Source organism: Camelus dromedarius, chromosome 14, assembly GCF_036321535.1.
Source record: "Camelus dromedarius isolate mCamDro1 chromosome 14, mCamDro1.pat, whole genome shotgun sequence".
Lineage (NCBI taxonomy): Eukaryota > Metazoa > Chordata > Mammalia > Artiodactyla > Camelidae > Camelus > Camelus dromedarius.
The window spans coordinates 27070614-27097659 of NC_087449.1; the positions used below are offsets into that span (position 1 = coordinate 27070614).

Below are 27046 nucleotides of genomic sequence, written 5' to 3' on the forward strand. Positions count from 1 at the left end.
GTTACAAATACAAGGAGTCCTTTAGATGTGTTGCAGATGGGTGGGTTCATTTACTCACCACCTATTTAGTGCCTATCCTCTGTCTCAGTTTCTGCAACTGTAAGATGGAAGGAAGAAAGCACCTGCAAAATTTTGCCAGAATTAAGCAATTTATGTAAAGAGGTTGAAGCAACGCCTGGTATATAGCAAGCGCCAGAGAAGTGTCAGATGCTGCTGTTTTCCTGATTAAAGTTCACCAGGTGCAGTTCCAATCATTGGGTGAGAGGGTCATTGAAAACACGGAGCTCAAATATCTGCAGTGCTCTCAGAGATGCAGTGAAACCATAAACCCTAGAGGCCTGTGTTCTCAGAGTGGTAGGCTTTCTAAATAGCAAATAAAAAGGTTCCTACCCTGGCCTTTTCCAAAGCCCAAGCATGTTATCCCAGGAATCTGGTTCCTGGCATCAGGTGTGTGACAGGATGGCTAGGTGGGGGAGAACTGATGGAGAGGACCAGATGGGGGCTGGTTGGTTTGGGGGCGACAGGAGACAGGCCAGGGTAAATCCCTGAAAGGTCTGGCAGGACAGGTGCCACTGGGAGCCAGGCACCACAGGGCAGAGGCGGGGCTAGGGGCGGGGTGGGCGGGGCAGGGACCTCACAGTCTGGGCCTCGGGGACAGCACCGTTCAGAACCAGGAAGAGCAAGAGGACAACAAAGCCATGCTTGGGTCCTTGGGCTCCCTGGCGGCGGCCCTCTGGGGGGTGCTCAGTCTCCGCACTCTCCTACTGGGTGCCATAGCCTTTCTTTTCTTTGCTGATTTCATCAGAAAATGTCACCCGAAGAACTACCCGCCTGGACCTCTGCGCCTGCCCTTCGTAGGACATCTCTTCCATCTGGATTTTGAGAATGTGCACCTGTCGCTTCAGCGGGTAAGAGCAGGGGAAGGTGTCCAGCCGCGTCCTGACCCTGATCTGCAGGACAAGGGCCACTCTGGGTACCAAGGGTAGGAGGCTGGGGGGATGGGGGAATCGGGGGGTGAGTAGGGTCTCTGACACTAAAGCAGAAACCAGGATACACCAGGATCTAAGACTTCTTTTCCGCACCATCAATTGGCATGATTCCACCAGCCCTTTCCAGGGATGAAATATTCTAAACTGTTTACTACTTAAGTGTGCCAGACATGATATGTTCTTCAAGTCATTTAATTGTGTGTCATGTTACAGATTATTGGAACACACTACTTATAATCACCTTATTCTTTTTAAACTAATACCCTTGGGGGGGAAAGCACTACACTTTCCCTCTTGGAGACTACTTTTCCCATGTATAAAATGGTGGTACTACTACCAGATCCTCACCACATTTCAACTTAATTACTCTGATCCCCACAAGGACAGAGCCCCTCACCTTCAGCCTCCTCCATCTGCAATCCACTCTCACTAAAGTGATCATTTAAAATGTCATTCCTCTGCTTAGATTTTCTCCCTACTTCCCAGTTGCACCTCAATCTCAGACTCCCTAGGGAGCCATTTGGAACACTTCTTGTAGCCTCTTTCCACTTTTTGTGATCATCTCCCATCAGGGCTTCGAAACTGGCCGTTCTGAGTTTCTTAAAATTCTCTCCGGCATCCAACACTCTCCCAAGAATCTTTAGCTGCTTCCCTGCCTCTCAGCACTGGTCCTTTGCTCAACTGTGATAGGTAGTTGTGAATATTAAATAAAACAGTGAATGGTAAATATTAATATAGCTAATAGTAGGTACCCAGCAAATATTAGTTTCCCTTTCCCTAGAAAGTACCTGGAGCACTTTAAACACAAGCCTATAGTGTATGCTCAAGTTCAAATGGAGAGGTGTTTGTCACTTTCCAGGAGAAACACCCAATTGCTACTACTAAATGACAGAATTAGTGTACAGAATTCCAAATCTAGGCTCCTAAACCTGTCCCCTTGTTTAAGAAATGTGTTGCTTAATTTCCAAGTATTGGGAGATTTTCTTGCTTTTGTTTTTGTTTTCCTGTTAACGATTTCCAGTTTGAGTCCATTGTTGTCTGAGGACATATTCTTATGATTTCAAGTTTTAAAAACTGTGTAAAGGTTGGTTTTATGACCCAAGATACAGCACCATGCATACTTGAAAAATGCATTCTGCCATTGTCAGGTGTTCTATACTATATGTCAATTAGATAAAATTAGGTGACTGTGTTCTTTATTTCTTCTGTACCCTTGCTGACTTCTTATCTACCGATTCTCTCGATGACTATAAGAGGCATGTTGAAGTCTCCAAATATAATTACAGGTTCCTCTACTTCTCTAGTCAGTTCTGGTACTTTTCATTTATATATTTGGCAGCTCTTTTATGTGGTGCATACACATTTAAATTGTTATGTTATCTTGGTGAATTGGCTCTTTAATTATTAAGTAATGTTCCTCTTTATCTCTGGTAATTTTCTTTGCCTGAACTTTACTTTGTCTGATGTAATATAAGCACACCAGCTCTCTTTTCATTAGGATTCGCATTGTATATGCTTCTGCATTCACTCACTTTTAACCTTAACTTATATGGTTACTTTGAAATGAGTTTCTTGTTGATAGCATAGAGGTGGGTCATTTTTAAAAAATTCTGCCAACCCCTGCCTTTTTTATTGATGAATTTAAATTATTTACATTTAACGTAATTATTGATATGTTAACCTCAAAATCTGCCAGTTTACTTTTTATTTTCTTTTTTACTTTGTATTTCATTCCTCTCTTTCTTCTGTATCTTCCTGTGGGTCACTTGAACATTTTTTATGATTCTGTTTTTATTTATCTATAGTATTTTTGAGTATATCTCTTTGTATTGTGTTTTAAGTGCTTGCTGTAAACATTATATGCTATAGCTACACAGCTTATTAAAATAAGAATCAACACTTTATCACTTCAGGAGGAATATAGATACCTTAAACTTTAGGTCCTTTTACCTTCCCCATTATGTAAACTTTCTTCAATATTATCTCTACATACATTGAGAACTACATCAGAGAGTATTATAATTTTGCTTTTAACTGTCAAACACAATTTTTTACATTGAAAAAGAGAAGTCTACTGTATTTACCCATTTATTTACACTTTTTTGCTCTTTCTTTCCTAACTGTAGAACTTTCTTTAGCCATTCCTTTAGAAATGGTCTGCAGTCAAAAAATTCTCCTAGCTTTCTATCGTCTAAAAATGTGTTTATTTCACCTTCATTTCTCAAGTACATTATTACTGGATATAGAGTTCTGGGTTGACAGTAACTTGTATTCTTAAGCATATTGTGCTACTTCTTTCTGGTCTCCCTAGTTTCTGATAAGGAATCTGCTGTAATTTGAGTTGTTTTTTTTCTCCATGAGTAATGAGTTATTTTCCTCTGCGTGCTTTCAAGATGTTTCCATTGTTATCAGTTTTCAGAGATTTGATTATGATATGTGGCTGTTGAATTCTTTGGATTTATTGGATTCACTCACAGCTTCTTGAATCTGTAGGCGTTTTCTGGTACCACGTTTGAGAAATTTCCAACTATGATTTCTTCAAATATTTTTTCACAACAAGGTTTCTTTTTTTCCTTTCCTTTTAGTACTTTTGGGCACTGATGTCACAGGGGATAGACCTTTTGTATTCTAACATCAGTCCCTGAAGCTGAGTTTTTGTTCTTTTTCAGTCCATTTTCTCTGTGCTGCTCAAATTGGATACTTTCTATTGATGTCTTTAATTTCACTGATTCTTCTATCATTAACACTCTGCCATTGAGTTGCTCTATTGAGTTTTTGTTTCAGTTATTTTATTTTTTATTTGTAAGATTTCTCTTTGGTTCTTATGTATATTTTCTATTTCATTGCTAAGGTTTTCTATTTTTTAACTTTTTGAGAATGTAATTATTTATTGAAACATACTTACAATGGCTGCTTTAAAATCTTTATCCTATAATTCCAATGTCTCTATCCTCTCAGTATTGGTTTCAACTCATTCAAGTTGAGCTTTCCTTGGTTCTTTTCTGGCCATTTGGTGTATTTTGTTAGATGCCTCTGGAGTATATGTAAATCTAACATTTTGGCAGATGGTCAACCTGTTTATGTTCAGAATGCTCACTTTTGTGTATTGTGGTTCAAATGTCCATTTAGTTTATAGAACCTCTGCAGTGTTATACTGGTCTACCCCTCAGGACTCCAGCCCACATTCTCATCAGTGCAGGCTGGAGAGAGTGAGGGTGGGGAAAGAAGACTGGGCCCCATTCCCAGTAGGATAGCCTATTCCTATTACTGCAGGGGGCAAGGATGGAAGTTAGAGATCTCCCCATGTCTCCTCCATGGGGAACGGATGCCTCCTTATTTCTGTAGTGTGGTAGAAATCAGATTTTGCCCACTGACTACTCCAAGGAGTCTCTTTAGTGCAGATCAGGGGGTGATAGTCCCAATTTAGCTCAAAGACTTAGCAGGAGAGAGGCATTGCCTTGTTGTTGCTGAGGTTCTGTGAAGTCAAATTTCCACCCACATTCTCCACTGCTGTAGCCCCCCAACTAGAGTAGAAGAAGGTCACATCTTTTTTTCATGGTATTTGCCTCCAGAACAGTAAGGTAGAAATGTTGAAATGTTTCATCCTGGTGGACCAATCTTTTTCAGATCCTTTGGCTACAGAGAACAGGATTTTATTAGAATTATTTTTTGTCTGTGCTAATCAGCGATGAGTAGGAAGAGTAAAGTGGAAGGCTTTTACTCCATCTTGTGTGGAATCAGAAACCTGACCTGTGCTCTTGTTTTACCACTAATATGGATATGACTAGAGAGGATAAATTATGTGCCTGAAGTCATAAAACTGGCCAGAGATTAAACTGAGCCTAGGGTCTTATCTCTGGCCTGAAGATTTTTTTCTTTTATCAGAACTGTTAAGTTTTATTTTGTATAGATTTACAATTGTTACATTTTGGTCTTTAAAGCAAAATGGAGTTCAACAAATGGAGTTAAATGCTATGACTTAGTCATAATTAAAATTACATTCTAGAAATTTGGAAACATTAAGTATGACCTATCTGCCAGATCATGTATACAGTTATATGTTCATTTTCATTTAGTCTTCAAAAAAGGCACACAAGTTAGGAAAATTCTGATTGTTTCCATTTAACCACCAAGGAAACTGACCAAAAAGTATGTAGTGACTTGTCCAAGTTATTCAATATGGATAATAGCCAAAAAAGGACTTGAACCAGGACTGTTTGACTCATATACCTTACTCTGCTTATGCTACCTGACATCTTATGACAGAGGATAATTGATTTATTCAGGGATTAATTTATTCAACAGATTTTAATGAATTGCTCATCACATGACAGGCATAGTACAAGAAGTATATGACAAAATGTGTGGTGTAAACTTTTGGTAACTAAATGAGATGACATTAGATGGGATCACTGTGAATGGGAAACCCTGGAGATAATCTCGGTGGAATGTGGAAATAAATTTAGGTGAACTTGAAAGGAATGCTAAGCAAGTGGCTACTTGGAGTAAAGGGGACAGGAGATTTTTATTTGACAAAAGTGATCTGAGCTAAAACACAATGAGAGGGCAGTGAAGAAACTGGCCTGTTTGTATGGCATGAAAGGAAACTTCCTTGATTTCCCCTTGCATTTTCCAGACTCTCTCTACCTCAGCTATAAGGCTTATTGCACGAGCATTTAAATAAGAGAAAATCTCTTTAGACTAAGGTGGGGAAATGGTAGATAAGGTGGATAAATGTGTTAGTGAAGATATACATTAAACTACTTGTAAAAAAAAGAAAAGATCTCACAATACAGTGATGTAACAGAGATTGAAATTTATTTCTCTGTCACAAGTGAGTTCAGATGTAGGCAGGAAGTGCAGGATAGAAGGTTGCTTTATAGCACAAGGTCATCCAGAAACCCCAATTCCTTCAATCTTGTTCTCATCTTGCAACATCATATGTGAGTTCCAGTCCACTGAAGGGGGAAAGGGGCAGGTGGTGAGAAGCACCTTTCATTTAAGATCAAGACCCAAGAGATGCATTCATCCCCACTGCTCATGTCCCAATGGCACCACCCACAGAAGCTGGAAAATGTGATTTTTGATAGGGAAGTCACGTGGCCAGCTAACACGTAGGGAGCTCCACCACTCAGAAGAAGAGAGAGGACTATCTTCATCCTTTCACTTAAGGATGAGACATACAGACAAGTTAGAAAGAACCCAACTAAACACCCACTAGCTATGAGCTAAATCTCTGTGCCTCTTTTTCTGAAAACTGGGAATTCTTTATAGAGTTATTATAAGAATCAAATAAGTTTATGTATATCAGTTTAATGCCATGGTGCCTAACAGATAGTTGATGCTTATTTCCATACCTTTCACTCCCCACTTTCTTCAAAAGTTTATAGTAACAAACTCAAAACCAGTTGTTGGTTGCAAAGGAGGCATCAATTGTCTGTCCTGATTGCTGCATGGGCTCAATCAATCCCCTTTCTGGCCACTTCCCCTCTATTCATTTGTCCATATCTTACCAGAGTCCCTTTGCTAAAATACACTCCCAAATATGTCTATATGAATAATTAATTTTTATTAAAGTTAATGTTATGGTTATTTATCACCATTGTCCTAAAGATAGGAACTAGTAATATTCCCCATTTAATAAATTTGGAAACTGACACACAGGGAAGTTAAATAACTTGAACAAAAATCACATAGAAAGTAACAAGCAGAAGCTGGTGGCAAATGTATTCATATGACTTCAAACTCCAAGTTCCTCAGCACTCCCATCACCTCTTCAATTCAATCCTCTAATTTTAAACAAAACAAGATCTACAGTATTTCACTTGACATGAATACACCCTCAGTCTAGCTCACATTACTTTGCCAGCCATTCACAAATGACAGGTATTTTTTTCCAAGAATGGATCCTAGCCTCTGATCCTTAAAATGCTTCCTAAGTTTCCCCCATCAAGGGATTATCATGCAGAATGGTAATAGTAAGAACTGATGACCTCTAAAAGCTCCATGAGATTGTGAGCGCCTTCAGCATAAGGGCCTGTGCCCCTAGCTCCCGGCCGTGACCGACTACAGGCTTAGCGCTCTTTAATGAACCCCACACTCCAGACAGACAGGACGGTCACTCGTTCCTGGACACCCATGTCTTCCTCCCTTTGCATTTGTGTATGCTATTCCCACAGCCTAAAGTCTTTGCCTTCACACTGCATGTCCTTTCCCTGGCACCCTGACCTTCATTTAGGATCTGGTCCAATTCCCATCTCCTATTAGAATTTTTCTCCCATGTCTGGAGTGGAAATTTGTCTCTTCTTTCAAAGGCTTCACGTATCTTTTTACAGATTTATAACATTTATCATCTTCCCTGAAGCTTTACCTTTTTCTGTAGCCAGCCTTTCCCCAAAGACTTTGACACTTTAGGAAAACACTACAGGGTATTGAACTGTGTATTGCCCCCAAGTATAACATAGTAATGTCAGAAGGTGCCTGCCAACTCTGAAGCAGTTCATAAAAACCTGTTGGATTGAACTTGAATTTGATTTCCACAGACCAGTCTCAGAAACCTAGCATAACCCCAAGAGCTACCTGTGAGACCAATAATCTTAGCAGGAGTTCATGGGCTCCAGGGCACTGGTGAACCCCTGAAAGTTCCTGTGTGCATAACTGTATTCATGTGTACAGGATTTTGCTGGGGAGTAGATCTGTGATGAACACTAGATTTGTAAAGGATTCTGTGATCAAAGAGGGTAAGAACCACTGTTGTGAAGCTTTACTTGATTATGTCTTTAGGTTTCCATTTTTGCTTTATTGGATAGAAATACTTTTTAACTAGAAAAGCAGTACAAATACAATTAGTGAGACATTTTCAAATACAAATTAGGGAGTGAGAGAGAGCATCTTAGCCATCCTTGTGCCCAGCCCCCCCCTCCCCCCACTGCTCAGCACTGGTAAGTGTTCAGAGGAGTGGACCCTCACCCACTGCTAGTTGGGATAAGAATCTGTACACTCTTCATTTTTCCCTTTTTCCTTTTTATGGTTTTTTTCTGTTGATTTTTGTCTTTAAGACCTTAGATTCACTGGAATCCTCCACAACTTTATATCTGTGTTTCATTTTCTTTTCTCACTGGCTCACCATGTCTAATTTTTTATTCTAATATATTTACTACTTCTAATTTATTATTTAAGTGGTGAATTCTACATTTGGAATTTTCATCCTTCATATTAAATTCCTCTCTACCATTCATTTTACTTGCCTTTTATAGCTCCTATGTTACTAATTTTCATCTTTCAGTTTTCATTTCTGATTTTAAACCTGTTTTAGCTCCCTGAACCATCTAATTTTTAATCTTCTTTATTCCCTTACAGTCTTTCTTTTTAAATGACTCATTTGTTTTTGTATATTGAAAAGTATTCCCTGCCTTACAAAGTCTTACAAGGTGACTATGGGTCCTACATTTACCTCCATGTAAAGCCGTTGGCGCAGTGACTGGCCTGATGTACTCAAGGATATAACAATCACTGTCTTCAATACATGGTGTTCACACCATGAAAGTGTTTGATCCAGTTCTGTCAGACTAGAAACATGCATGGTCAGAGAGTTGGCAGAGATGGAATTCTGAGGACATTCATTTCAGGAAATGCTAATGGGGGGCTGAGTCTCTTCCAAGAACACCTGAGATTCCATTGTATACATTGTCAGTTAGGATTCATCTAACTTAACCTGACATTTTCAGCCCTCCCAGAAACATTGTTGCTGTACATTCTAAATTCATCAAGAAATTCTTTTCATAAATCCCTAGATGTTCATCCAGGCATTCACAAAGATGAAGTAAAAACTCTTGAATCACATTCGTGCCATTTTTGTTTTAGCAGATCAGCTTGAGATGGAATCTTGGCTCTGCCCTTTCTATCAAAACAGGACTTATTTGAACAGACATTGGTGGAAAACTCTGGGTCAAAAGGACAATGGAAGGACTGATTTCAGGGTTGGTCTTTAATATAGGAGCAGGGTGGGTGAAATGTGACTAAATCTGTGACATTTGCTCTGATTGGACAACAATGGCCAAGGAGCTCCATGTGACAAGAGGGAGCATAAGTGCATGGCAGCTGGGGAGGAGGAGCCAAAGCCACCTGGGGGAAATGAGTGCTTCTGTTTGCTACCATGGCTGCAGCTGGACACAGCCTGACAGACAAGAAGCAGGGACAGGGTCTACATAGAATTGTGTTCTGAGGAAACAGGTCAGGGAAGACGTTGATTAATGACGATTGTCTGCCATCCAAGCCATACCAGCACATACCTGCTCACCTGTGTACACTCGTGCCACACCTGCACACTCTGCCATTCCCTCTCTTTCTCTCTCTATCCAACTCCCTGCCCTGCTCAGTCTCATTCTCATTGTCACTTGTACTCTCTCACCCCACTTAACTGTAAGGTCCTAGCACCATCTCAGGTTCACGTGTTTGTCCTTATAGCCTACATAATTCCGACCAGTTTCCTTCCAAGACACAATAATTTTCACACTTTGGCAAGGTTATTTTCCTGTGACTCATTTTTCTTTTCTGAAAGACAAAGACAATTATTACTTCTATAGGGTAGTTGTGAAGTTAAATGAGATCAGCTGTGAAAGTGCTTAACATGGCACCCAGTGGATGTGGTTGTCTGTGGCCATGAGTGCCTTTCTGCAGGGCACCATCCCTGTGCTCTCATTCATTCTGTCAACGTGACCATGTCCATCTACGTCCTTTTGCACACAAAGTCCATTCATTCCTCAGAGTCTCCGGTGACTATCTGCCAGTTACCAGAAACCAAAATGCCTTTCATATTGCTGTTCTCATTTCCCTCACAGAACCCTGTGAAGGAAGAATACCTTTTTCCCCTTTATAGCAGGCTCAAAAAAAGGGAAGAAAAATTCCTGAGAGCTCACAGCAGGTCAACCAGAAAGTTAAATTTACATGTGGCCCCAGACCTAGTGTGGTCATCTCCTTACCTGCCCCAAGGTATACTGAATTTTCTATTGCCTGGAATGTGTTGGGGTGGGGACATTCTCTTATGGTTAAACAGATATGATTTGCTAAGAAGTTCATGCTTGTTACACCAGATGTTCACTAAACATATCTCAGCCTCCTCTGATGATCTCATGTGCTAGCTTCTCTCCTTTCACAGAATTCTAAGATGCTTGGGGTTAGAGACCTTGTCTATCTTAGTATAGTTGTATCTTCATGACTGGTTCTTTGGACAAATGGCACAGGCTCGCTCTGGTTAATAGGTTGAACGTATAAATGAATGACTATAAGGAAAGTTTTTGTCCTGTAGTAAACTGAATCCAAATCTAGTTCACAGGAGGGAAATGGGAAAAGGTAGAAACATTCCTGTCTGACCATGGTGCACACACACACATGCACGCACAGACTCCCCTCCGTACAAGCTATACACACACACCCTTCATTGCTTGACACACAGATGTGCATATTCAACGGTGACTGTTTTGCTATTTTCCAGTTTGTGAAGAAATATGGGAATGTTTTTAGGCTGGAAGTTGGTGACTTTTCCTCCGTTGTTATAACTGGATTGCCCTTAATCAAAGAAGCCTTTGTGCACCAGGGCCAAAACTTTGCGAACCGCCCCGTAACTCCTTTCATAGAACGTGTCTTTAAGAACAAAGGTAAGTGTGTGAAGTGATGTAAGATGCATATGGTTGATATTCTTGTGGTCTGTGGAAGTGCCTCTGTGACTATAATTCTCCAAAATTCCAGGAACCAGGCTCATCATAATATTCATGCCCCTGACAGAAGCTATGTGCCTGCATTTCCCTGTTGAAGGCACTGCCTCAGGCAACCTGGCATGGTCAGCCACAAAGTCATGGATTTGAGAGAATCTCTGTGACCTGCATGAACTCAGTCTGGATGCTTTGATAAATCAGTGTTCACATCATTCAATTACATGATGTGTCTTACAAGAAGAGGAAGAGGAAATGTGGTCTCAGTCTCTCTTTCTGCTTTCCCACTGACATCTCTTCCCCTAGGAAAACGGATGTGGATCTGCATCCTTCTGCTGATATTGTGGCTCCTCTTTCCTCTAACTCCTTATGATTTAATATTAAAGCTCAGCCCTGCAAGGTATATCCAGCCTTTGAGTCTGTGTTAGAGCAATTTGGCATGAACGTTTAGAATGATCATTAAATACCTTACCGATTTAAAAATCTAAATGGAAAACCCAAATCTATTCTTCTGTAAAAGCACCATTCTTTTCAAATGCTTCTCAACTCCTCTTTGAACTACTTTATCCATTGCCTGTACATCGCTCACTCTACGTATTATCTGCCAAATAAAACCTGGTGTTAGGCAAGAGTGATGTAACTAACAGTGAGTAGAACAGCCAAAATCATGATCGTTATGTAAATACTTCCACTCAGAATGACAGTATCAGTTATGCTAATATTTAGAGTCTTGGTGTTATGAAGATAAGAGCACATGTACTCATTAGTGGTATCTAATCTAGTCCTGAGATTCTAAAAACTAATGTATGTAAATGACAGTTAATGCAGGTAGGAAGCAGTCAGGCAGAAGGAATAGAATATGAAAATCCTCTGAGGAGGGAAGGAGGACAGTGAACTTGGGGAACTGAAAGGGGGCCAGTGTGGCAGCGCAGGGATTAAGTGGAGATGAAGCTGCTGCGTCTGGCCAGGATCCTTCATGCATGTTCTTGTTAATGATGTTCTAATCCAAACAAAAATGGAAACTTGAATGGTTTAAGTAGAGGAAGGAATCATCATATTCACATTGTACATTTTAAAGACTTAGCTAGGCTGCAATGTTAAGATGGAATAAAGGGAGTAAGAGACTATTGTGGCATTTTGGGTTAGAAAATGTGGTAGCTTGGAATAGGAAGGTAGCAATAATTGAAAGTAGAGTAGATTAGACCAGGATAGTGGCTGTGAAGATACATGGATTTAAGATTTCTGAAGGTAAATCCTATAAGACATGATGACCTAAATGGAGGGAGAATGAGGTATTCAGGTGGACACCCAAGTGGGCAGATAAAGGGAAGAAAGAACATTTCGGGAAAGACAAGGTGGGGGTTGGCCTGGCGGGGGAGTAGTTTGAAGCAAATAAGGAATTCAGTCATGAATACACTGAGCTTGAAACCCTTTGAATCAGCGGAGTCAAGCAGACACTTGTATATACACCTGGAGCTGAGGAAGAAATAGTTGCTCACTATCAGTAGACATCATTTAAAATTTAGGAGTTAATGAGATTTTCTTAGAAATGGAGTCTAGGTTAGGAATAGAAGAGGCCTGAAGATCATGAATCTTGAAGAACTGCATCATTTTGAAATTTGATAGAATTAGATGAATTAACAAAAACATGGTAAGTTCCCTTGGTCAGAGAATTAGGAGGAAAATCTGGAGAGTGAGGGGTCCTGAGCACCACTGGAAGAGAGTGTTTCAAGAGACAAGTGTCTCGGGCTGCTGACGTATCCAGATGAGGTCGAAAGGAATCCTGGATTTGACAGCAGGTGGGGTCATTTCATGGACAGGGTGGAGGCCAAAGCCAGACAGCAAAAGGGACTGAAGGGTGCTCTGGATGTGAAGACTGAAAGGAGTGTGGCCTCAGTTGTGTTACGAAATGAATGATGGTGTATGGAACACACCAAGACGTTTTTTGTTTCCTTCCCTGTGTTGTTCTTTTTCCACTGACTCTTCATACTTCCCTGGTTTCTTGAGTGATTCACTGATCTTTTAAATTTCTGCTTCGATTAGAGCTTTGACTCCTTGTGAGTATGGATTTTGCCTAATCCATAAGTGCATTGTAGTATGTAGCAAAAGAAACACTGGAGTATATTTAGATGATACGTAATCAAATTGTTGGCTTGGAGTGGGGCAGCCTGGATTTGAAAACCTGTTCAGCTGCTTACTAACTCTGTGTCCTTGCAGAGTTTGCTTTTATCCATGTGTCTCAGTTTTCTCATCAACAAAATTGTGGGCAGGATGTTGGCAGTATGGTAGAACCTAGGTCAGGGAGGTTCTGTGAGTACTAAATTACTCATTGAATTAAAAATACAAATGTGTCTGGCATTTCAAGCAATCAGTAAACACTAGCCATTATACCCACAGCTTTGGGATTATTTCTCTGGATAGATTCAAGTGCCTTAAAGCCCTCCTCCTTCCTCCCATCTAACACACATCCCCACGGCATGTGTTGGGTTTCTTTTCATAATGCTGGCTTTCTTTTCCCCAGGATTGATCATGTCCAATGGCCAGGTATGGAAGGAACAAAGAAGATTTGCCCTGATGACACTGAGGAACTTTGGTTTAGGAAAGAAGAGCTTAGAGGAATGCATTCAGGAAGAGGCCCGCTACCTCACCCAGGCAGTAGGAGAGGTGGCTGGTGAGTGTGTCATAGGACAGTGAGTGTGTCATAGGACAGGTGCAGGAGACTGCGGCTCATTTCTTCACTGACCAGATGCTTAATAAGAGCCCATGTGCCTGCCCTGTGCCCAGCACTGTGTAGGGCGCTGAGGAGTTAACAGTGAACAACTAACCATGACCTGCCCTCATGGAGCTGGAGAATTAGACACAAGAAGATGGGTATAGAACACATTATTGATTTTAAATCCTGGTGGTCAGTTTGACTTAGAGGCACTGATTGGGTACTTGCTGTAGGTCAGACCCTGTGGAGGGTGCTGGAGCCACAGTCTCAGTGGTGATTCTGTACTCAGTGTGTCATATGTCATGTAGGGTAGACCCTCAGAGAAAAGAGAAAGACATCAATTTTCTCTCTCCAGGACAGCCTTTCGACCCCAACATCAAAATCAAGAATGCGGTATCCAATATTATTTGTTCCATCACATTTGGGGAGCGCTTTGACTACCAGAATGATCAGTTCCAGGAGCTGCTGAGGCTAATGGATGAGATCACACTTCTGCAGGAATCAGTGTCCTGCCAGGTGGGACATTCTCACTTCCTACCTTGGATAAGGATATTGGGCTGATGTCAGACACAGATAAGATGGGGTCTTCCTGGTCTTCTTTTATAAGCTAGAACATAACCTTTTAAAAATTGTCTTTAACACAAACATATTTGAAATCAATCTATTGTGTTTACTATTTTGGATAACATTGTTAAATATTTATCACAGACAAAGAATGTTATTAACATTCGTAAAGTACAAAACTTCCCATGACCTACACTTGTGCACGTATGTTTTTTCTTTAAAAGTAAAATATCTCCATCACTTTTGAGTCCCTCCCCTCCATGTCCCTTCCTAACTCCCCATGTCTGTCCTCCCTTGGAAGTTCTCTTCTGTGCCCTGTGCTCCCTGGGCACATTGTTTTGAGATTCCTATATGAGTTGCTCTTTTTAGGAGTTCTGTTTAGTTTTCCATCCTGTGAATATGGCACTGTTTGCTATTCTTTTCTCTCCTGATGACTACTTGGGTGACTTCCACTGTGGGGATGTTGTGATTAAGCTGCTGTGAACATTTTTGTTCACTCGTTCACGTGGACACATCCTTCCATTTCTCTTGCAGATTCACTTGGACATAAATAGTACTTAACGGTTCCCCAAGTGGCTGCACTCCTTACATGCCCATCCACTCTGGATGTGGTCAATCATCTACTTCTGTCAGGTATACATGTAGGGGGTTCAAGCCTCACCCCTTCTTTGCTGGGCCTGCCCTCCTCCTCTGTCCTGCTGGACCTGTGAGTCTGTCAATAATTCTGCTCAGCTTCTTGGTCTCTCAGCCTCTTTTCTGGATTTGGAAGGAAATTCTAGGGATAATCAGCCCCAGGTGCTGAGGTATCCTGTCTCATGTCTAGAAGAGGGTTTGCTGTTATTTATACCTGACAAGCATCTTTGTCTGGAGCTTTCTGGACCCATCACACCAAAGGTGATAAAGCAGTTCCTATGAGTCCTGGCACATTAAAGGGGCCTAATGAATGTGGGCTTTTATGATTATTGTCAATGTTATTTTTGAATAATGTTCCCTGTTCTCACTTCTAATCAGGGTAGGCACCCGTTCAGTATTTCCATTTTCTTTCCTCTTCTTAGGACAGAGCCTAGAAAGTCATGAGATTTCAGGGGATACAAAGCTGCCTGTTCCTGGGGAAGACAGTTTCCTGGGTGGGGTGGGTGGGTATGATGGGGCAGTGGGGCAGGGGTAGAAGCATTTCTTAGAGACGCAAAGGAGACCAGGTACTTTGATGGACAACTACACACACCTTATCTCTGTTGACTTTTTCCAACAGTCCTTTAAGGTGAAATAAAACATCCTGATGTGTGCAAGGAGATATCGTCATGTCTAAGCAAATCCGCATACTGGTCCACAGGCTCTGTGTTAAGTGTGGGGTGGGTCTCCTGTCATGTGGTCTCCAAAATAACCCTCAAGCCTGACTGGCAGCCAGTTTAAGTAGTGAGAAACCACATTTTTACCATTAGTATTACTAGTATTATTACCAAAGTATTATAACTAGAAAGCAACAGAGCTAATAGTCCAGTTCCTGCCAGCTTCTCTTTAAACCCCGGTCATTTTCCACTATGTTATGCTATCTCTTTTTGACCTGATATTATGAGAGAAAATATATTCAAAAAAGTACTATATTTCACCCTTCAAATATCTTACTCACATAGAGATTACATCATAATGGGGACAAATAAATAAATATATATGTGTTTAAAATAGATACAAGTATGCATAGACAGATAGACATGTTTTACACATATGCAAACACACACACACACACACACACACACACACACACACATACTGGTGATAATTGCCAAGACGGAAAATAAAACAAAATAAAGTAATGGAAAGAGACTGCAAGAAGTTCTGCTAATTATAGTATCACTGGGTAAGACAGGCCCAAGTAAGTGGCCTTGGAATAGGACTTTTATTAAGTAAGGGGCTGGAGTTATGCATATTTCAGAGGAAGACCATTCCAGGTGGAAGGAATAGCAAATGCAAGGACCTAAACAAGGACATCCTGGGTGTTACCACAGAGGCCAATGAGGCTGCACTGGAAAGAGTAAGAGAGAGGAAGATGGCGGGGAGGATAGCAGAGGAGGAGACAGGGGTGTGAGGGGCCAGCTCATGGAGAGCTTCAGGCCAGGAGAATGAGGTAGAATTTTGTCTTAATGTCATGGAAAGTCATTGGAGGTTTGAGAGACAGAAAGTAACTGACTGCGCTTCAGTTAAAAAAAAAAAGTGAAATGATCGATTAAACTGTTAAATGATCCCCCTTGGAGCTGAGCTGAACAGGATTAAGGACAGAATCAGGAAAACTGTTGAAGGCTCTTACAGCATCCAGGTAGGACATTCTGGTGGATTATACAGGGATGACAAAGCAGTTGGAATGGTGACGGGTCGTCTGACACTGGATGTATTGTGGATGGATGCATTCATGCTTGGTCAGAGGAGTTAAGAAGAAGGATGTGAGAGATAAGAAAACTGGACTGTAACTCCAAAGGTTAAATATAATCAGAAAATAGAGGTGGAAAGACGGGATGGTTATAGTGTGTTAAAAAGTGGAAAACTGATACCACCTTGTGATCATGATTGTTTTGTTTTCTCAATCAGCTGTACGATATCTTTCCGTGGATAATGAACTTCCTCCCTGGATCCCACCAAAGGGTCTTTAGAAACTGGGAGAAACTGAAAATGTTTGTTGCCCAGGTGATTGAAAACCACAAGAGAGACTGGAATCCTGCTGAAGCAAGAGACTTCATTGATGCTTACCTCCAGGAAACAGAGAAGGTGAGGAACCCAGAGTTCTTTCGTGAGTTCTGTTCCTAAAGAGCAAATGAGGGGATTTGAGTGTCTAATTGTTGCTATAACCAGTTACCACAAACTTGGGGGCTTCACACAACACAATGTTTTCTTTTATAATTCTAAATATAAAAAGTCTGAAACCAGCTTCATGGACTAATCAGGGTGATGAAGGGCTGTCTTCTTCTGGAAATTCTAGGGGAAAAACCATTTTCTTGACTTCTCCAGCCTGTAGTGGCTGCCTGTACCCCTTGATTCACGGCCCCTTCCTCCATCTTCACAGTCATCATTGTAGCACCTTCTTTGCCACCAATGTTACATCTTCTCTTTACGTCCTTCTTGTCTCCCTCTTTTAAAGACTCCTGTGAATATATTGGGTTCCCTGAAATGATCCAGGATAATCTTCCCATATCAAGTTCCTTAATTTCTGCCACATAAGCTACCATCTCCAGGTTCCAGAGATCAGGTCGTGGTCATCTCTGTGGTTCATTATTCAGTCCAGCACAGAGGAGTGAATTAGAGGCAGGGATTCATAGAGTGGAGGAATATAATTAACTCATAACTGATGAGACAATTAGTAATAAAGATATTCTATGTCTATGAGTGTGTTTCTGTTTTGTATTTCTGTTTTGTTTGTTTGTTTGTTTTTTAGATTCCACATATGAGTGATCACATATGGTATTTTTCTTTCTCTTTCTGGTTTACTTCACTCAGAATGACATTCTCCAGGAACATCCATGTTGCTGCAAATGGCGTTATGTTGTCAGTTTTTATGGCTGAATACTATTCCATTGTATAAATATACCACATCTTCTTTATCCAGTCATCTGCGGATGGGCATTTAGGCTCTTTCCATGTCTTGGCTATTGTAAATAGTGCTGCTATGAACATTGGGGTGCAGGTGTCATTCTGAAGTAGGGTTCCTTCTGGATATATGCCCAGGAGTGGGATTCCTGGGTCATACAGTAAGTCTATTCCCAGTCTTTTGAGGAATCTCCACACTGTTTTCCACAGTGGCTGCACCAAATTGCATTCCCACCAGCAGTATAGGAGGGTTCCCTTTTCTCCACAGCCTCTCCAGCATTTGTCATTTGTGAACTTGTGGTTGCCAAGGGAGTGGGGGGTGGGAAAGGACAGACTGGGATTTCAAAATGTAGAAAAGATAAACAAGATTATACTGTATAGCACAGGGAAATATATACAAGATCTTATGGTAGCTCACAGTGGAAAAAATATGACAATGAATATATATATGTTCATGTATAACTGAAAAATTGTGCTCTGCACTGGAATTTGACACAACATTGTAAAATGACTACAACTTAATAAAAAAAGTTAAAAAAACTAAATAAATAAACTTAATTACTTCAATAAAAAAGAAATAAAGATAGAAATCAACTATACTCAACTAAAAAAGAAAAGAATTCACAAAATCTTAAATTAATATTTAAATTTAAAGAAGAAAGTTTAATGGTATTTTTCTTTAGGCCTTTGAAACCTGAAATACTGCCTTTTCATAGTCTATTCTTTACCTTTTATCCAAATCTGAAGCAGATACACAAAAGGAAAAGAAAGTATAGGGTCATTATAGTTGGACCAATGCCCAGCTCTCTACCCCTTCCCTCAGCTCCCCAGCCCAGAACACAAGTAAAGCTGAGCCTGATGCCAGAGTTCAGCTTCAAATGGGAGAGACTTTCCCTTCTTCCCTCATCCTCATATTATCCCTTTCCAACAATGTAGGAAAGAAGCGGGAAAAAAGCCAAAATGAATGTACAGTCTTTCGTGTGGTAACCCCTCTGAGTAATACACATCACTGCATGCCTGTCATCATCCTTGACTCATCAGATCATTTATTCCTCTCCTGGAGTTGACAGAGTGGTAGATTTCTTTCCATCTCCTCTCCTATTTCTCCTTATTAGCATAATGTTACTAGAAGCACTGGTTTCTCCTCAGAGGAGGAGATTTCACCTGCTGTAAGGTGTGCAGGTGTGGGACCACACGCAGAGAAATGTTGACACAGTGAAGCTTCTGGAGGAAGGTGACAAAGATGCTGGAGAACCATGAGGAATGGTTGTTGGAATCACAGAGTTTAAGATAGAAAGGAAAAGGATAACAGGGAGACATGAGAATTGTTGTGCTTCACAGAAATTCACTGTATTCTTTCAGTACAAACACATATTGTGTGTTTGCTACCGCCTTTGTATCTCACGTAATTCATAATGCCATCATAAGAGGTGAGTATTGTTAGTTCTATTTTCTCAAACAGGAAACTGAGGCACAGAGAGAGTTAGTAACTTGCACAAGTCACACAGATAGTAAATGATGTGGCTAATGTTGGAACCCCAGGCTTTTTTCCAAGTCTAGTACTAGATTCTAACAAATTATGGGCATAAAAAAATTAGTTATTTTGATTTTCATCCAAGAAAGGTAACAATACATCCAGCACTTTGGGCAGGAGGATGTAAACGATATTCCATCCTCCTGAGACGGCCAAAGGGAAGTCATTTCTCCTGGGGGTGGGGGTCTCTCTTTCCACATTCTCTCTTGGATGAAGCCCTTTTGTATTGTGGAAAAAAAAAACCCATCTAATTAAACCAATAAACATTGTGCTTTCTAGCATAAGGGCAATGCTACCTCAAGTTTCGATGAAGAAAACCTTATCTATATCACCCTGGACCTCTTTTTTGCTGGAACAGAGACAACTTCAACAACACTGTGCTGGGGTCTGCTCTACATGGCCCTGTACCCAGACATCCAAGGTAAGCATGTCAGTGGGTGTGCCTGGGCCAGGTCAGGATGGTGCTCCTGGAAGACACTTCCCAAAGTTGGGGCCAGAAGACAGGTGGTAGGATGGAGGGATGGTAGGGCAGTCACAGCACCTGGTGGACTGGAGAACGGGCACATTCTTCAGTTTTACAGTCACAACTGTGAAGGGTCCACGTACTATAAACATAACAGAGAGTCCCTGCCCTCAGGAAACTGCCAGTCTAGTGGGGAAAACAGTGAGGTCCATGGACATCTTGGTGAGTTTCCAGAAAAAGTTACATTCTATTCATTTGTGAAACCTGGTCATAGCCTTCCCTCCTGTTAAGTCATGTCTTCCACTGCCCTGTGGGTGATGTTCAGACTCCTGAGTCCGGTGTGTCCTGCCCTCTGATGTGCCCCTTCCTGCCTGTTCAGCCTCAACCCTACTCACCCAACATGGTGGCCTCACTAAATGACATGTGGTTTTCACTGCACTGTCCTAATTTATGCCTCTGTGCCGTCACACCTGCTCCTCCCCAGAAGAATAATAACAAGAAAGTATTTCCCTGATTTCTTTACACTTTAAGCCACTAGCTATGCTGGAAGAATCTACTCAGATACAACTTCTTCTATGAAGTTTCCCCACTTTCTGTGAAACTACTAACATTTCCTTCCTTCGGAGATAACCAAATCCACCTCCTTCACTTTCCTTTTCCTGAATTATTTAAATATCCTCTCCACAGGCTTCAGTCTATTCAAGGACAGTGACTGTTTCAATCTTTTTTTTTTTTCTCTAGGCCCAAGAACACTTTGGGCATATGGAGGATAAAACTGTTGTAATACAGGTTTTTTAAGTGGGCTAACAGTTTATTAACAGACCTTAAAATCAATTTAGTGGATCAAGACCAACTTTTTTTTTCTAAATTAAAGAAAAATACATTAGAAAAGATTAGAGTGCTGCCTGTTTACTCAGGATAAGTTTTTTTTAATGAAATTTTATTTCTTTCCTTATATACATACATGTGTGTTGTATCTGTTATATTTTTGTTCATGTGTCCTGAGTCGTGATGTAAAATTCATTTGCACTGTGAATTATAGAATTTTTTTTAAGTTTAAAAGCCACCTAGTTAGGTCTAGATTTGGCTTCTCTCTTAGAGGTTCCAAAATACCAATGGATTATGATGACATAAGATGGGGAATCAACCCAAGTGTCTATTGATGGATGAATTGACCAATAAAATGTGAAATACAATGGAGTATTATTTAGCCTTAAGAAGGAAAAATTCTGACATATGGTATAACATAGATGAACCTAGAGGACATGAGACTACACTTAACATTCCAGTCAATAAAGGACATTAACTGTATGTTTCTATTTATACCAGCTATCTTGAGTGGTTGAATTCATAGAAAGTGAAAGTCAAATGTTGGTTGTCAGAGGCTAGGCATGAGGAATATGGGGAGTTATGGCTGTTTGGATGTAGAGTTTCAGTTTTACAAGATAAAAAACTCTTCTGGAAATTGGTTGTACAACAATGTGTATATATGTAACATTATTAAACTGTACATGTAAAAACGGTTAAGATGTTAATTTTTATGTGTATTTTACAACAATTTTTATAGGTTTTCAATGGTCAGTTAAAAAATAAAGGAAGTGTATTTTTCTCTCAGGTGAAAAATCTAAGCTGGACTCTGCAGAACATTTTGGGGTCCAAAGTCCTTCCAGTGTGTTTCTCTATTGTATCTACAGTGATGCCCTGTTTGCAGTTACAAAGATTGCTCCCCACTGAGGCTGCCTTTCCACCAGTGGGAAGAGAAGAAGGAGAAGGAAGCACACACCCTAACAAGAAGGGCAGGTTCCAAGTGTAAACATTCTCCACATACATTCTATTGGCCAGAACATAGTAACAGGGAATCGGAATTATAGTCTTTAGCTGGAGAACTAGGAATCCAGATAAAATCTCTATTATTCAACAACAACAAAAAAAATTGGAAAAGAGATATTGGGTCATAATTAGAAGGGTTTTTTCATTTGTTGTATATGTCTCTAAATCATTTCATGTAAATCTCAAAACATCTTAAAGATGAAGGTAGATTTATCCTCACTAATAAGAAGAGGACACTGAGGCTCAAGGGTATCAGTAACTTACAGTAGGAATATTGAGGAGGAAGAATTTGCAACCAGATTTGTCTTAAACCAGCACCCACTTTGCACTCAGGTACCTCCTTGAGAAACTACTGTCTACACAGCCTGCTATAACTTTAGCCATTTTGATCCTGGTTATTTCATTCCTTAGCTGAACCAGGCTCAAGGAGGGTAATGAATATTAGAATAATAGAAAGTTCTCTGCTTTTCCAGAAAAAGTACAGGCTGAGATTGACAGGGTGATTGGCCAATGGCAGCAGCCGAGCACAGCAGCTCGAGAGTCCATGCCCTACACCAACGCTGTCATCCACGAGGTGCAGAGAATGGGCAACATTGTTCCCCTGAATGTGCCCAGGGAGGTGATGGTGGACACCACGCTGGCTGGATACCACCTGCCCAAGGTAATTGTGGCCTCACTCGCTGCCTCAGATCTCCATGCTCATCTTTTTAAATGGTGGGACTCTCTACTGGGAAAGTGACATGGATTCTTGTCCCAGGGAATCACTTAATTGAGCAGAGAGGTGTTACACCTGATGTAATACTATGTATTTTCTCTGTGAGTGTTCCTTAGAACATTAGTTCACCTAGATGTTAATAGGTGTTGTGGAGGGGAAGGGGGTTCCTGGATCAAATATAGTTCACTTTTCTTCACTGTGAGATTTCTCAGTGTTTTGACCATGTGATGTGCACTGTGATTCTTTGTGGGGAGACAGCAAGAACAGCTCTCAGTCAGACTTTGACATGAGTTCTTTTTCTTTGCCTTGGTAGAGCTTCTCACAGGACTAGGGACCTCCTAGATTTTGGAACGTTCTGCTTTACAATCTTGGGCTAATAGAGTATTGAAATATGAAGGGACTCTTGAGACCTCGTGAACCAACATCACATTCATGCTGGTTTTTCTAATATAATAGCCCTTAGGGTATTTATCCAGCTTTGGCTGACAGCCCAGTGATGGAGCTATCAACACACAAGAGAAACCAATCCAGGTGTGTGCAGTATTAAGGATCAGAATAGGAGAAAAAGAACTGGTGCTCATTAAGCAGTGATTATGTATCATGGATTATTTAGATTCTTTGAAAATGTCTTGACCAGTCCTCAGAATAATTTTGTTCTTCCCATTTTATAAATTTGAAGTCCAGGCTCAGAGAGTGACTACGCTTGCAAAAGATCTCTCAACTGCAAGTGTAAGAGTTGAGTTCCAGAACCAGATCTGTTCTGATTTGGAGGTTCATCTTTTTTTTTTCAACAAAATGTTCTCTCCACATGAGTTGCTTTTCTTTGACATTAAAAGAATCTCCCTGCAATACTTCTCAGTTGGTCCCACTTAAATTCCTTGTTCTCACAAAGAAAATTCATTTATTTTATTTTTAAAATTCTTTTTAATTGAAGTATAGTAGACTTACAATGTTGTGTTGATTTCTGTTATATAGCATAGTGGTTTATATATATATATTTATATATAGCATATATATATATATTCATTCCTGTTCATATTCTTTCTCATTATACATAATACAAGATATTGAATATAGTTCCCTGTGCTCTACACTAGGACCTTGCTGTGTATCCATTTTATGTATACTAGTGTGTATCTGCAAATACTGAACTGAGGAAATTCTGCTCTCACTCTACACCCTAATCTTAGGATCTGGGCAGACGTCTCCCCTGTACTCCCTAGCGTCCTGTCTGCACACTGCACACTTACACTTCCTTTGCTTTCTCACCACTTTGCTGGGCCTCTGTGGATCCATCTCCATTTGTCTCAGTCCCTCTGTGAGTGTCTTACCTGGGGACGATCTCACCGTCCCTACAGAGCCAGGAAAAGCAGCTATTCCTGCTGCTATTGCCTTTGCTTTTTTCTTACTGATCGACCTTCTTGTGGGTAGAGGCTGAGGTCTAAATCATTTCACCAGTGCTCTTTGAGTTTTAATAGCTGTCATTTAGCTCCATCAATCTGGCTCTGCTCAACAGTCCTATCACCACTCATTTTTAATATCTGCTAGAATAATCATCCTGGGAACTGAGACATCTCGTTGACTGCCTATTGTAGAGACTCAGAGCCATAGCATTGATGTCAAATGCCCTAGTTCAAATCATGGTTCTAACTCCTCCTACCCTGTCACTCTGGACACTTTATTCAAACTCTCAGAAATAAAAACTTTTTATCTGAAAAACGCTTTTAAACCTACCTCCAAGGTGGAGGAAAAGTGAAGTCATGCATGTAAAATTTTTAATTTAGTGCTTTGTATTAAAAGTACTCCAAATAACAGTTCTTATTCTTATTAATTCAACAAATGTTCATTAAGCACCTAAAATGTATAGGTCTGGGAAAACAACTCTGAGGAAAATAATCATGCAAGTTTATAGGTACAAACCATGAAAACTGCCCAGCAGAAGAAAGTCACTGGATTCTCTAAAAAATCAGGCTAACTGGAATGGGGAGTGGGAGCAGGAGTGGGCAGAAGGTTTCCAAAAGAAAGTGATTTTTGAACTGAGTATTAAAGGCTAATTAAGAGTTAACTTGGTTACAAAGTGGGAAGAAAGGACATTCCATGCAAGGTGAACAGCTTATGAAAGGCGTGGAAATTAATGAGGACATGTGGTAACTTTGAGAAACTGCAAGAAGATTTCTGTAGCAAACTCTGCTTTCCTCATGAGGAGCACATGGAAACAAAAAGAGAGGGTATGGGGTGCAGTTAAACAGCTATTTAGGGAAGCAAGGCGGGTAGCCTGGACCAGGGTGGCAGTGGTGGACATAAAATGGAGGAGACAGAATCAAGAGAAATTTAAAGTAATCTTGACCAGCCTTGTTGAAGGATTGGATGAAGGCAGAATGAGGGAAAGAGAGATATTAAGGAGGACTCCTGGGTTACTTGCTATGTACCTGGATGGATAGTGGTTCCTTCACAGGGCGACCTGATTCTCTTATTCAACCTTCTGTGGAATGACCTAGACTGTCGAGGGAAGAGACTGGGGGAAAGATACATGAGGCATTTTTACCTTGAAAGAGCATAGTTTTCAGTTCAGGGAGCAGCTGTGTTGGTTTTGGGACAATATTAACTGGACAGCTGTCACATTATTCTCTCATTGATGCACACATGTACCCTCCCAAGTTCTACACTGACATGTCCCTGGAGAGATCCATTTGACAGTAATGAATGGTCACACTTCCCTGGTAAAATTCCCCGCAGACACTTCCATCCACCATTGTAATCTGTCCCCTGGCAAAGAGCAGGGTCCTAGGGATTGGGCTCAGAGGGTAGTGAGTTGGGGAGGTTGAGGGCGTTCATGGTGATATCAGACTTTGGTGTAGGAGCCCAGGGGACACCTGCCACTCTGCACAAGTGTGTTGTGTGGGTCAAGCCTTGCCTGAGTCTTTGCTGACTTTTCTAGGGAACTGTGGTCCTGACCAACCTGACTGCACTGCACAGGGACCCTGCAGAGTGGGCCACCCCAGACACGTTCAATCCGGAGCACTTTCTGGAGAATGGACAGTTTAAGAAAAGGGAAGCCTTTCTGCCTTTCTCAGTAGGTGAGTTGCAGTAAATAGGTGTGTGGGACCCTCTCTCAGCCCTTATCTCCTCTTTTCCCTAGAGTGCTCTGCTCTTGTTGAAATGTCTCCAGTGTCAAATTTTTAAAAAATGCTCAGAATTATGTTTCATTTGGGGTATTACTGAGGACTGTAGCCAGAGAAGGTGGCCTCATAGCTCCTACGGCCTGTTCCAAGAGGTAAGGAAAGAGTCGTGATATGAAGTTTTTGCTGAAAAAACAAAACAAAACAAACAAGCAAACAGACAAAAAAAAAATGTAGTGAAACATCAAAATTTTACTGCTCATCATCAAAAAAAGAAAAAGAAAAAGTCCAGTTATCCCAAGTTAATGATTTTAGTGCAAGAGTCTGAACTCATTGAAATTATTCCTGTAAATTCATCTTTACACTCTGGGACCAATATCCTGTTTTTCTCCACCCTGAATTCCCCTTAGGGTGCACCACTGGGGGCAGAGAGACATGGTGGTAGAGACCAGTGTGGGGTATTGTAGCCCAAAAGGGGCAAGGAGGGCATTCAGGAAGGGGAGGGACAGAAGGAGCCTGGAGCAGGTGTCAGAGCGCAGCAGGGATGAGAAAAGATCTGCTCTGCACGGGGCAGGGGGTGGAAGACCATGGCAGGGAGATTCCCAACCATTAAGGAGGAAAACCTGATGTAGGGAAATGGTGCCTTGTACCTGAGAACTCAGCTCTGACATTTACTTGCTGATCCTTTTCATCAGTTTGCTTTTAAGAATTGAAAAAAGATAACACAAGGTTTGGGTTTTTGTCTTTGTTGTTTGCTACTGGATTTTTGAAAGACTTTGGGCCAGACTCCACTTACTAGTCAACCCAGACCTCTCACTCCTTTCATCCACACCCTCAATCTTCACACCTGTGCTCACCTGCCTGCCCCTTGGAGGCACTGGAGTGTGAATTGATCCTTTCTGTGCCTTTTTAAACTCAGGTGGTTTTGATCAAATAAGCCCAGTCCATCAAGCCCCAGGGCCCAGCAGGCCCTCCCTTTGCTCAGGTTTTGCAAGATGTGGTGGAAGGTTTCAGTCATTGCTGGGCACAGACACCACCTGGGAAGGTAACTCACCTTATATTTTTGTCTTTCAGGAAAGCGGGTGTGCCTTGGAGAGCAGTTGGCCAGGTCTGAGTTGTTCATTTTCTTTACTTACCTTGTGCAAAAATTCACCTTCAGGCCTCCAGACAATGAGAAGCTGAGCCTGAAATTCAAAACGGGCCTGAGCCTCTCCCCAGTGACCTACCGCATCTGTGCTGCTCCCCGGGCATGAGGTTGTCCGGGAGGGAGGGGGAAGGAAAGCAGGAGGAATTCCCAGGTCCCTGCAATGCACTGTTGCCTGCTGAGAAGTGAGGGAGCAGAATGACCTGCTTCTGAGGAAGGTCCTAGGACTTGGACTCTGAGGAAACTGGATCCACCCTCAGCTTTCCCATCCCCAGTTTAGCCCTGAGCGAATCAATTATGTTATAAGTGATTTGCCTTTTCACCCAGAAGATGAAAAGAGGTTGATTTTTCACTAAAGGAAGAATTGCTATAAAAATCATAAGAAATAATGGACTTTAAGTGATTTGGAAATCATGAGGCACATCATAGAAAGTATAGCTGAGATCTTCCTCCTTCCTGCTTCCTTCCTCATGGGAGATTTTCTTATGGCCTGTGCACATGGCTTGGGCAAATGGTGGATGAGAGTTAGTAGTCGGACCCTGGGGAGGCCGCAGTGGTCGGCCAGCAAAGCCCTGGCACTTGGTAGCTCTGTGCAGCTTCTCCGGCTTCTGCCTCAAGATGGCCCCTGGGGAGTGAGCAGGGCAGGGCCTGTTTCCCTTTCATGGCTGGTTTCTATGGGAAGCAGCCTT

General features: G+C 41.2%; 1 protein-coding gene across 1 annotated transcript; it reads left to right on the top strand.

Annotated features, from left to right (window-relative positions):
* The first annotated feature begins 698 nt into the window (after positions 1 to 698).
* LOC105096275 (cytochrome P450 2J2) lies at positions 699 to 26542 on the top strand. Its single transcript, XM_010988562.3, has 9 exons — positions 699 to 908; positions 10483 to 10645; positions 13221 to 13370; positions 13768 to 13928; positions 16560 to 16736; positions 19366 to 19507; positions 21853 to 22040; positions 25033 to 25171; positions 26288 to 26542. The coding sequence occupies exons 1-9, from the start codon at positions 699 to 701 to the stop codon at positions 26464 to 26466; spliced, it is 1509 nt and encodes a 502-aa protein (XP_010986864.3). The 3' UTR covers positions 26467 to 26542.
* Positions 26543 to 27046: the final 504 nt, after the last annotated feature.

What these genes read in the sequence shown, in the direction of transcription:
- LOC105096275 (XM_010988562.3), top strand. Translation starts at nt 699, where the DNA reads ATGCTTGGGTCCTTGGGCTCCCTGGCGGCGGCCCTCTGGGGGGTGCTC. An exon ending in ACGTGTCTTTAAGAACAAAG is followed by an intron (nt 10,646 to 13,220) that starts GTAAGTGTGTGA and finishes TCTTTTCCCCAG; the next exon opens with GATTGATCATGTCCAATGGC. An exon ending in CTGGATACCACCTGCCCAAG is followed by an intron (nt 22,041 to 25,032) that starts GTAATTGTGGCC and finishes TGACTTTTCTAG; the next exon opens with GGAACTGTGGTCCTGACCAA.